General features: G+C 39.3%; 1 protein-coding gene across 2 annotated transcripts; it reads right to left on the bottom strand.

The window, feature by feature from the left end:
• Positions 1-946: 946 nt before the first annotated feature.
• LOC6495668 (apical junction molecule) lies at positions 947-5432 on the bottom strand. Of its 2 annotated transcripts, XM_032450811.2 has the most exons (21): positions 5291-5432; positions 5169-5228; positions 5038-5067; positions 4554-4625; positions 4275-4361; positions 4121-4174; positions 3942-4025; positions 3745-3819; positions 3574-3645; positions 3416-3490; positions 3237-3311; positions 3089-3142; positions 2939-3034; positions 2817-2870; positions 2730-2753; positions 2590-2664; positions 2464-2535; positions 1996-2410; positions 1663-1940; positions 1289-1545; positions 947-1219 (listed from the first exon to the last, which is right to left on the bottom strand). In XM_032450811.2, exons 1-21 carry the CDS (start codon positions 5302-5304, stop codon positions 1032-1034), a joined length of 2211 nt encoding a protein of 736 aa, XP_032306702.1. In that variant the 5' UTR covers positions 5305-5432; the 3' UTR covers positions 947-1031. The 2 variants fall into 2 exon arrangements, with proteins under 2 accessions (XP_032306702.1, XP_032306701.1); XM_032450810.2 differs by having other exon boundaries at positions 1289-1940.
• Between the last annotated feature and the right edge of the window lie 5752 nt (positions 5433-11184).

The raw sequence follows: 11184 nt of genomic DNA, 5'->3' as shown, positions 1-11184 counted from the left end.
AACTGAGAATAAGAAATCACCCGCCGGCTATCCGAGAGATACACTTCTTCCCATTTTCATTTCGCATTGTCTGTGTTGTGTTTACGTTGTAAATGGCGGTTGCAACTCCCCAGGCCCCAAGCTCCACCGAACCCCTTCTTATGCTCTCGAACAAGTTCGATGTTGGCTGCCGCCAGTCGGAGAGTTCTTGGCTAAAAAGCCGAAAAGTATCCGTGATTTACGAGCATCTTTGGACGCTCACAAAAATATTTTTAAATTATCCAAATTGTGGCAGCGCGACCTGAAGGGTTAATTCCACGGATGAGTCTGCCCGGGGCAAGTGACATTTATTTGATGCCAATGTCCGCGTTTCTTTTGTTTTTTTGTGATGGGAATAGAGAGCGTGGAGGGTGGATTGGTTTCTAAAATGGGAGTTTCCCCCACCTGCGGACAGGTGAAAATACAATAATCATTTTCCCATCAGCCAGCCTGTATTTTTACACACACACTCTGCTCCTGTTGCCAATCCTTTGTCGACAATGGAATTTCAATTTTCGCGCCGCAAAATGTTTTCGCAACACACGCTCTGGCAATTTAAATTTATGCATGAACATTTTCTAATACCACTTAGAATAACAGAAATAATTTATTATTTTTAACACTTTACAATTTCCGTGAATTCGCGAATAGCTCTAGCTCCAATGGGTGTATGTGTGTGTATGTTTTTGGTTCTATTTTGGCATAACAACAGAGCTTAATATTTGTTTTTCATTTGTTAGAGCTGCATCAGGTGGCTAAAATGTGGACAAACGAGGGGGTGAAGCGGGAAGAGGGCGGTGGTGGAGTGGAAAAGAGAGGTGTTGGACCGCACGAGTCCCATTCAACACTTTAGTGGGGGTGGTGGACATCAGTAGCAGTGAAAATACCCATTTATAAATATTTTACAATAAATATTTCGGCACAAATATTGAACTGAACAAAATAGAATTGCTACCGTTTTATTATTCAAATGCAGAATGTTTGATTAATATTTGAGTTTCGCTCGACCCGCATCAGAAAATTGGAACATGCATCTTCCGCATCAGGTAGTAGAAGCATTTCATTAGAATCCCAGCTCTTTTCATTTTCGACATATAGCGCCATTCCTCGTTCAAATAATCGCTGACATCGAAATAGAGGATGAACCAAAAGTAGCAGGAAATCCCAAATAATAGTAGTACGCTATAGGCAGTATTGTTATCTGCAAAGGATAGTAGATATTATAGTTATATTATATAGAAATTGGGGAATAGTTAAGACTAAGTCTCACTTATTAGATCCGCAACATTCTGTACCATTTTAGCAGCCCAGGAAACTGATACAGTCTGAATTTGTATCTCTGGCTTGCATATGGTCATTGGATCCTCCTCTTCTGACTCCTCCATTGTCACCATAGCTTCCATTGATTCACTTGGAGTTATATAAACATCTCCCGATTTTGTATCAAAGAATTCATCATCGTCTTCTGGGACAGATTTCTTCAATGAAGTAGTGGATACTTTTTCTGGGACAGGATTCTTCACTGAAGTATTGGATACTTTTTCTGGAGCTGCATGCTTAACTGAAGTATTGGATTCTTTTGGTGTAATTGATTTCTTCACTGAAGTATTGGATACTTTCTGTGGCTCTGGGTGCTTTACTGAAGTATTGGATACTTTTTCTGGAGCTGGATGCTTAACTGAAGTATTGGATTCTTTTGGCGTAATTGATTTCTTCACTGAAGTATTGGATACTTTCTGTGGCTCTGGGTGCTTTACTGAAGTATTGGATACTTTTTCTGGAGCTGAATGCTTTATTGAAGTATTGGATACTACTTTAAAATGTATCTTTCTACCATGGGTAGAGAGGACATTATTTTTGTGCCTTGGGTATACCATTTTGATCGGCTTTTCTGCAGTTTTATAGGTTTTTTTTGGGGATGGCTGCAACAAGTCGTTAATTGACAGAAATAGTCATTAAAGTAAACTCAAAACTCACCTCATCAGCCGTAACAGAGAATTTTTGTTCCGGCATTGCCGAAGGATTCGATTCCTTGCGCTTCACTTCATTTTTATCCCCAAGGACCTCCTTACTAGCTTGTTTTTGAACCTTTTCTTGGGCCTCAATATCATCCTTTTTGCATTCAGTTTGCTTTCTGTTAGGAACCCTTTCACCATCATAGCCTCTAGGCGTTTTAGGACGCCTCTCTTTTTTGCGCGGTGGCTTCTCATTTTCCTGGAGCAGTAGGGACAGATCGTAGAGATCAGTATTTTTCGACTTGGAAGTGCGCTCCCGGAGACTGGGCAACGTGGGATCGGCGTTTATGTGGCGCGACTTGAATCCTTGCACAGGATCAGTTTTTATCTCGCCATTGGCTGTCACCTTTGTGCGAGTGGCAGTAATGTTACCCATTCTGTAATTCAATTAGTTAGGTACAATTTTTAATTTGGGATGAACTAATCTTACGAATCAGCAACGAAGTTTGCGTTCCGGTACAGCACTTCAACATCTGTTTCATCTTTTTTAATACGAGGTTTTCTATAAGAATAGTTATATGTTTTACATATTTAAAATATATTAAATAAGTCTTACGCTTCAGCAACTAAACACCTTTTCTTGTACACCTCCACGATATGCTTATCAGTTTCCATATGATAGGGCAGCTTACTAAAATTCGAATTATATTATATTATAATGTATTATATATATTTTTAAGTTTTAAACAAACTTACCTACTATTTTCCTGAGGCTTCTTTCTGTATAAAAAGAAGCAGCAATTAATGTGCAATTTTGAGTATGGAAAAGATGGTTGAACTTACCTTGTTATATGAACTACAATATCGCTACCGCTACTCTTCGTAGAACAGTATATTCTAGAAGACAATTTTCAAACAATTTTATAGGTTTTATGAAAAATTATAATTAGGAAGATTAAACTTACTCTTCAGACATTTGTATGTGTGGTCTATTTTCTTGGTTCATCTTCTCTCTCTCATAATTTTCATTTTCATAATGCTTGGGGGCATTTTTTCTAAAGCTATTTTAATTTTCTTTAAAAACAATGCTATTTTTTAGAGATATTTAAACTTACGAATAGTTTCTGTTATTTTCTTCAATATCTTCCCTCTGTCGTTGAGCATGTATTCTAGAAAAAAGTATATAATAGTATAGACCGACACAGATGAATTATTTTTATTAAATGTTAATAAAAATGAATATTTTAAGAGAACTTAACTTACCTTTCATCCCGCATTTGGTTTCTTCTGTTAATCTCCTCAAGTTCTTTTTCTCTTTTTAATTTCATTTGTTTTTCTCTACAAAATAAATAACATTTTACGTATTTAATGGATACATTTAAAATTTTTTTTCTAATATAATCAATTTAATACAAGTTATTGGTTTAGAAAATTAAACTTACCTTTCAGCCTTAATTTGGTTTCTTCTGTTTGTCTCCTCAATTTCTTTCTCTCTTTCTAATTTCATTTTTCTCTCTCTGAAATAATATTAAATTTTACGTAATTTTCAATTTATTATAATTAAATAAATAATAATGTTTTTCTATAGGATTGAACTTACTTTTCCCGCATTTGGTTTATTCTTTTTTCCTCCTCAAGTTCTTTCTCTCTTTCTAATTTCATTCGTCTTTCTCTAGAAAAAAATAACATTTTACGTATTTTATTTAATTTTTAATTTCTTCTAATTTAATAAATGAAATTAAAATTATAATTTACAGAGGAATGAACTTACATTTCAGCCCTAACTTGTTGTCTTGTGGTTATCTTCCCGAGTTCTCTCTCTCTTTCTAATTGCCTTTGCTTTTCTCTAAAAAAAAATGCAACATAAAGTTTAAAAAATTAATGTTGAATTTAAGGTATTTTATGGATTAATTTTCCATTTCTTCTAGAAAAATAAATTAAATAAAATAATAGTTAAAGTAAAAGTACCTTTCAGCCTTCCTTTCAGCCCTTTGGTTTCTTCTTCTTTCCGCCTCAAGTTCTTCCTGTTTTTTTAATTCCTTTGCTCTTACTCTAGAAAATAATTTAAAAAATTTAAAGTATTTTATGGATGAATTTCTTCTAATTTAATAAGTTACATAAGAATGTTTATATAGTATTAAACTTACGCTTTTCTTCTCAACATTTCCAGTCTCATACTCCAGGGCATTTTAGCGAGTTGTCTAAAAAAATAAACATACAATTTGATGATTTTTATAGATTAATTTCTAATTTCTTTAATATATTAAATAACAATGTTAATTTATGGTGAGTTTATCATACTTTGCTTCCATGCTTTCATTTCTTCTTTTTATCTCCTCAAGTTCTGCCTTTCTTTTTAATTTCATTTCTTTCGCTTTTTTTTTCTCTCTAGAAAAAAAATGAACATAAAATGTTTTAAATTAAATAAAAATATACAATAACAATATAAAATAACAATATACAATAAAAATATACAATAACATGAATCTAAAATGAATCTCATTCATTTTATTAATCAATTGTCTAGAAAATATTCATTTAAAACTTTATGTATTTGAAGGAAAAGGAAAAGTCACTTACTCATAAGTCTTGTGTTTACGTGTTCTGAAATATTCATCATTAAGCTTTTCCCAGTTACGTTGAGGGCTGTCCCTAGAAAAAAATAAACGAAGAAATGTTATAATTTCTTAAAATTGCATCCACTAAGCAACAATGTTAATTAACTAAATTAACCTCTTTTTGTACAACTTTCTTTCTTTATCTTGTCGATAAAATATTCTAGAAATTAATAATATATTTTGGTGTTTATTTTAAGGAAAAGGAAATGAAACCCACTGATCAGACAAATATTTGTTTTTAAACAACACCTCCTCAGACCTTCTCTAAAATATTAATATAAATTCGTATGTTTCTTAGGGAACAGTTTTCTAATTCGAAAATTTAGAATGTTAATCTTACTCATAACCTAAGCTTTTTTGCTGATACATTTCACTTTACAAAAATGTTATTTCGTAAGGAAGTTTAATTAAGTAAAAATAATAATATTAAGAGAACTAAAACTTACTCATCAGACGAGCTGCTATCCAACGATGATCTAGACGAACATTTATGTACAATTTTGGGATATTTTATTGAAAAAATTTCATAAATTAATTAAACATAAAAATTGTTTCTTTAAAATGATCTTAGACTTACGAATCACTCAGAAAATCCGGCTTTTGGTACAAAGTCTTAACTTTCTTTGGATCTGGGTATCTAGCAGAAAATTGAGTTTGAAATGTTTAATCCTTATAGTTTAGAGAAAAGAGTTGCCTTACTGCGATGAAGCCATATTTCGCTTTTATTATAATTACTCAGAAATAGAATCGTAAGAAGACTTGTATGAAAATATAAAAGTATATGAATGCGTGTTGTTACTAATATCGTATCGAATGAACTGTCAAGGCCTACTAACTAGTTTCAATATTGTATAATTCAAATATTCGTTGAGGCCTTGGGGGCATAGTTCACACATTTTCACATTAATATGCAATTAAAACAGAATAGTTGCAAGTTGCAACTGTTGCAATTGCATGTTGCTTGCTGTGCCGTGTTGCGCAGGCGCAAATCCTTGGGCGATTCTCCACGACCCATCCTGGAGATCGCCTCAAGGACTCCTTCAGCTTCTATCTCCGGCTGCTTCCGACCCGCAGACCCGCAGTCTCTCCATCTTCGTCTCCCCGCCGCCAGCCCACTCCTCACTTCCCATCAAAGCGTCTAAGTCCTGCGGCAACATTAGCACAGCGAAGCGCACAGGACGATGCTGCCGCAGTTGCTGCCTCTGCTCTGCCTGTGCCTCGACTTGCCGCAGGACAGTTTTTCATGCAGCGACGCTTTTTCTCTTAGCAGCAGGAGTAGCAGCAGCAGCAACACGAGCGGCGGGGAAAGCGGCAACATCGTCCTCAGCGGCAGCAGCAGCAGCAGCGGCGGTCCCATCCGCAACTCCTTCAACTTGGTTCCGCACTTGGTACATAAGCCGTTGTACATAAGCATCAGAGCACTGAAAGAAAATATGGGGGTTTAATATTTTTAGCTGAAGTAATAGGTGATTATGGAAGACAGCCAAGTGTAATTAATCAGGCAGTAATTAAAAAGGATAAGAATAACTTTCATTTTCTTAGCTATATAGAAAAATAAATCATTGTTTAAGATATTAAAATATATTTCTAGTTCAAAGACCGCCATTTCTTATTGATATCTCTTCGAATATTACTGAATATTTAGCCAAGTGTAACGATGACTGGCGGCCATTTGGTGTGGAGCAACTAAAATGCAGTTGTTGTTGCTTTTTTCGCTTTTGCCCGTATTTGTCTTCTGCCGTTGCTGCCGCTTTGGCATTGTTGGCGGTTCTTTGCCATGGCCCGGAGCTATTTGAGGCAAGAACTTGGCTCCCGGCCATCGGCGGACAGCAAAAGCAGCTGACAGGACGACGACTTGACTCCGGCTTTGACTTGAAGAGTTGACTGACATTTCCTTTTTGGCTTTAATTGCGTTTGAACTTCCCAAAAAAAAAAAATAAATAAATACATGTATATATTTCATAAAAATCGGAAATCAAAACCAGAAATTGAATAGATATTTGTTTAATTAAAGGGGGGTGAGTAGTGATAGAAGTGGGGGGGGGCAGGATTATTTTGGATGCCTTGAATCGCACTTTGATTTTGTTGCATGCAACTGTCAGTTGCATAAATTTCCAAGCGAATGCATCCACACAGAAATATTTAAAGACGAGGGGATGAGGGGATCGGCAGGATATACATAGGAGGTGGCAGGTGGGGGCTAAAAGCTTCGTTTGTTGCGCTTATTCATTCGAATGTTAATTAAATTGTGTTTAAACTGCATCGACTTTCGACATATGCACCGGCCGACTCGGTTGCCTGCTCATCGAAGCGGCTAATTTGATCAGAAAAACTATTATTTGTGGAATGCATTCCCATCTGTGCATCCTTTGATGGAGGAAAGACGGGATTATTGTGGCCTGATGGCTCAGGACACCTCAAATACTACAAAGCAACGCAAATGTTGGTTAGATTCAGTGTTTGAATCTTAAAACAGATGCGATTTGCAGGAAATTCAATTTCTTTTTTAATAAAATGTGTTATTTCTTGAATATATGATATGGTACTCCCTCTAAGCCCTCTCAAAACATAACTTATTTCTTTAGAAAACTTATATGTAAGTATACACTCTTTTCCTACGACTACCTAGCATCTTTTTTGAATATTCAAGAAAAATGCCTGTACTTTCTGCAATGCCACATCCTTAAGCCGCAAACAAACAAAATGTCAGACAGGAAACGTCATCAGCATTGCGGCATAAGTTCCGTTAAATACGAGTACTCGCGCCGTATGGGGCACGCCCGGGCGGCCGGCTTGAATGGAGTTCCTGCTGCACGGGAAATTAAAACGTTGCCTATGCGGCGTATGTGTAATATTATTGGCACACACTCGCACAGGACGTGGGAGACAATGCTTCCGGTTAGAGTGGTTGGCAGATAACACCCGAGCCTGGTACTCTGCAATAATCATAATAATAACAATGGCCGGCTCCATTTTGGAGTCATTAAGTGTCGTTTTATGACCGTTTTGTGGGTGCAATGGCTCCAGTGCCGTCCTGGCCTCGTCCTTTTCGGTTCTATCCTGGCCAATTGGTATGCATATTTGGCTATTAAGTGCAACTTGGAGAGTGCGGGCGAAAGAGTTATCTTCAAGCCACTAAATTGCGGCTGATAAACGCGGCCAGAATGGTGGAGCGAGGAGGAGGCCACCATTGGCCACGACAAATACCAACTACCAAAAACTAGGAAAACTTTTCGCCTCGGCCATCGTATCAGCTGAAAGAAATTTTAATTAAATGTCGCCGCAAACGATGCGGTAATATGAATCGAGTCAAATGGAGAGCATCGGAAGCAAATCGCATCCCCCGGTAATCCCAATTCCAGGTACTGGTCGGGGGCATTATTTTAGCGTTCAATATGATTGCGGCCTGGCGGGCCAATGCATTGGCACAATTTATCACAATTCCAGAGCCAAAGCCAAAGCCACAGCCACTGCCAAAGCCAAAGCCAAAGCCGAGGCAGGCCAAGTTGGCCAGGCGCTTGACCAGAAATCAGAAATCAGAAATGAGCCGCCGCATGAGCGCGAATCCGTTGCCCCTGTCAAGCGCCTCGAATGCACTTAATACCGTTTTCTGACAATCCCCACTAAACGCCAATGTCACACTGAAAAAAACTATCATAATATATATATATTATAATTATAATAAAAAGTATTTCAAACTTATAAACTATAAAGATCAACATATGACTCCTAACTTTTGTTTAAATTGTTAAATTGATTTAAAATTTATTTTCAGTGCAATCTGAATTGCATTTCATGTGTCAGCGTTTTTAAGCGTTTTGGCCCCGCAGCGTTCGCGGCTGGGATTTCGAATTGGGGTCCGTGCCATCCATTGAAGGCTAATTTATAGAGTGAGAGAGTGGAGTGGGCGCTGCGACCCCCCTATGCGAGTTGAGCTATTTAATAAGCAAACAATGCGGGAGTAATGCGAAAAGAAATGGAAAATCCTTTAGCCCTTCAACTGCCCAGGGTTATGAGAAGGAGATGAAAGAGGGAGCTAGATGGAGGTGGCTAGGGTGGGGAAATGAAGAGTTCCAGGAGATTTGAGGAATCACTGTGAGGCCTAAGAAGAATCATAGTTTCTATTGGATCTACTTGAGATGTAAAGAAAGTGTGGGTTGTAATCTGACGATTTTAAATTTATTAAAATATTTTGTATACAATTCGGATAAAATATCTCCTATCTGCCTTATGGAAGTCTTATCCTTCAATTGATATGCTTTACTGTACCTTTTACACGTTGAGTTCAAAAATTCATCATTGTTGGCGCTGCTGCATTGTTGCCAAAACCCCGCTGCTGCAGCAACTGCTGCTGCTGCCGCTGCTCTTGCTCTGTTCCATCCCCCCCCTTGCAGCCCGCTTCAGAGCTCTTCACCCCCTCCGGCAGCATCGTTTCCCTTAGTTTCTCCTGCAGCCAAGCAGCCAGCTCCCCCACTTACCGCAAACCGAAACTGACTGATGCCTGGGAGCTACTTTTGGGATGAAATATTATAATTACAAGCGAATGTCCCGCGGCCAAGGAGGAGCAGGAAGGGTGGGGTGGGACAGGAAAGTGGAGTGACAAGGGGGGGACGGTGGAGGTGGTGGTGGAGGAGTGGTTGGAAGCGACATCAGGCAGTCCAAATCTCAACTCTGGCTCGTTCGCTCGCTCGGTCGCTCTCGTCTGCCTGCCGTTTCGCTCTGTCTGTGCTTCCATCTCTGTCAGACATTCGGTGTTTTTGCCCTTGGGGCTCCTTTTGCTCCATCCCCCCAGCTTCTTCTCCATCAGCTACCTCGACCTCCTGCTTCTTCTTCAGTCGCAACATGTTCGTCGATGGGTTGTGTTTATGTGGGCGCCTGCCGGCACTGATAATTTAGATGCGTTGGCTGTGATAAGCCTTGAAACTGGTTTCAATGTTTGCAACATGTTCGAAGCGGCAACAGTTAGGTGTAAGCGAGATGCCAGCAATGCTCCCCTTCCCCAACTGTTCTCTGTTTTGTTGCGGGTGGCTGTTGGGCTGAAAGGGTTCGATGGGGTGGTTGGGGTTAACCCGTTATTAATTGCAACTCGATGGCTTGCAGGTATTTATTAAGTTTTTGTTTAATTTCTAAAACAGGCATTCATTTGCAATCGAATTTGTATTTGTCTCTCATCTCATCGTTGCTACTCTTCTCGTTCAATTTCGAATTAATTCAGGGCGCGTCAAACACACAAACACACACGTACAGCTGTCAGTTTTATTGAAAATTAGCCTGCAGTTAATTTTAGCCATTAAATTTCTACATCCCCTACCCCACTTTTTGAGCTCTGGCCCCCTCCCTCTCTTTGATATCCAAAAGTAATGCATGCAGATTATAACTTAAATATGAAATGTCACGCATTGACAGGCATTTTTGAAAAGTGTGCAACAGCAGCAAGTTTTGAGCCTCCGGGCCAATCCGTTTATGACCGGAGCCGGAGAGTTGCTCTGGAACTGGGGGCTGGGGTAGGGGGCAGGTTAAGGGGGAACTGGAAAGCTGGATTGCTGGAGAGATGGATGTGGATACGGGGGCCTCAGCATCGGATCGGATCAGCATCTCACGCCATGGGTAGCCACAAAAGGCAGACCAAACCACAAAGGCACCACCATCCGACCAACCAACAGCAAACTGCAAACAGAAACAGGAATTTATGTGGCCTTTTGTGGTGGCTTCGAGGCGAAAGTGTCCGAGGGTATTGTATTGGAGTGGGTATTGGGAAATGGCCAGGGCGATGCGAACGGAGATGCTGGTGTCTCTGTGAAAACGAGGCCCCCGAGATGATAAGGGTCACCACATGCCAGGTGGGGCAACAGAAATGAAAGCCCTCGCTACCTTTCAAGTTAAAATGGCCTCGGGGCTCCAAATAGTTTATCGGCCTTATCGGCCTGAGGATTTTAAATTTATTAAAATATTTTTTATTACATAAATTAGATGTAATTCGTTTAAAATATCTCTTATCTGCCTTATGGAAGTCTTATCCTTCAATTGCCATGCTTTACTGTACCTTTTACACGTTGAGTTCAAAAATTCATCATTGTTGGCGCTGGCAATAAAAAGCTTTTGAAAATTAAAGTGCTCGATTTATGAATGAAAATGTGTGGCACGTGGAAACTATTAGCCAGTGTGTAGCTACCCAGCAGTACTGAAATTCCTGGCCCCGACTTTTCCGGCCTGATTCCGCTCTGAAATTCAGGTCTGAATCAGGGGCGATTTCGAGACAATTTTCACGCCGGAATCCGGATTCGAAATCCGGGCGGATTCAGGGCTGATTCATGCCTGAAATCGAATTCCGGGCCGAGAGGACATTTTCAAAAATTTCAGTACAAAATTCCGGGCCGCTTGTTCTAGCTTTCCGGTTGGATTCCGGGGTGATCCGGGCGGATCCAGGGTGATTCCGGGGCGATTGGTACTGCTGGGATGTCACAGCATGTATGTGTATGTGTATTTAATACATTTAATACCAGATGACGCAGCGATCGACAAGATGCAACCACAAAAAAGCCAAACTAATTACATGCCAAGTAATTTTAATACCCACAGAAGAAGTTGATCAG

This window comes from Drosophila ananassae, chromosome 3L (genome assembly GCF_017639315.1).
Source record: "Drosophila ananassae strain 14024-0371.13 chromosome 3L, ASM1763931v2, whole genome shotgun sequence".
NCBI lineage: Eukaryota > Metazoa > Arthropoda > Insecta > Diptera > Drosophilidae > Drosophila > Drosophila ananassae.
The sequence above is the reverse complement of the archived record's forward strand: the minus strand, read 5'-3'. Positions and strand labels throughout refer to the sequence as shown.

Bases quoted from the DNA above. Each gene is read 5' to 3' on its own strand.
- LOC6495668 (XM_032450810.2), bottom strand. The intron at 4,362-4,553 runs GTAAGTGACTTT...TTTTTTTTCTAG, and splicing joins CGTAAACACAAGACTTATGA to AGAGAAAAAAAAAGCGAAAG. The intron at 2,871-2,938 runs GTAAGTTTAATC...ATTGTCTTCTAG, and splicing joins CACATACAAATGTCTGAAGA to AATATACTGTTCTACGAAGA.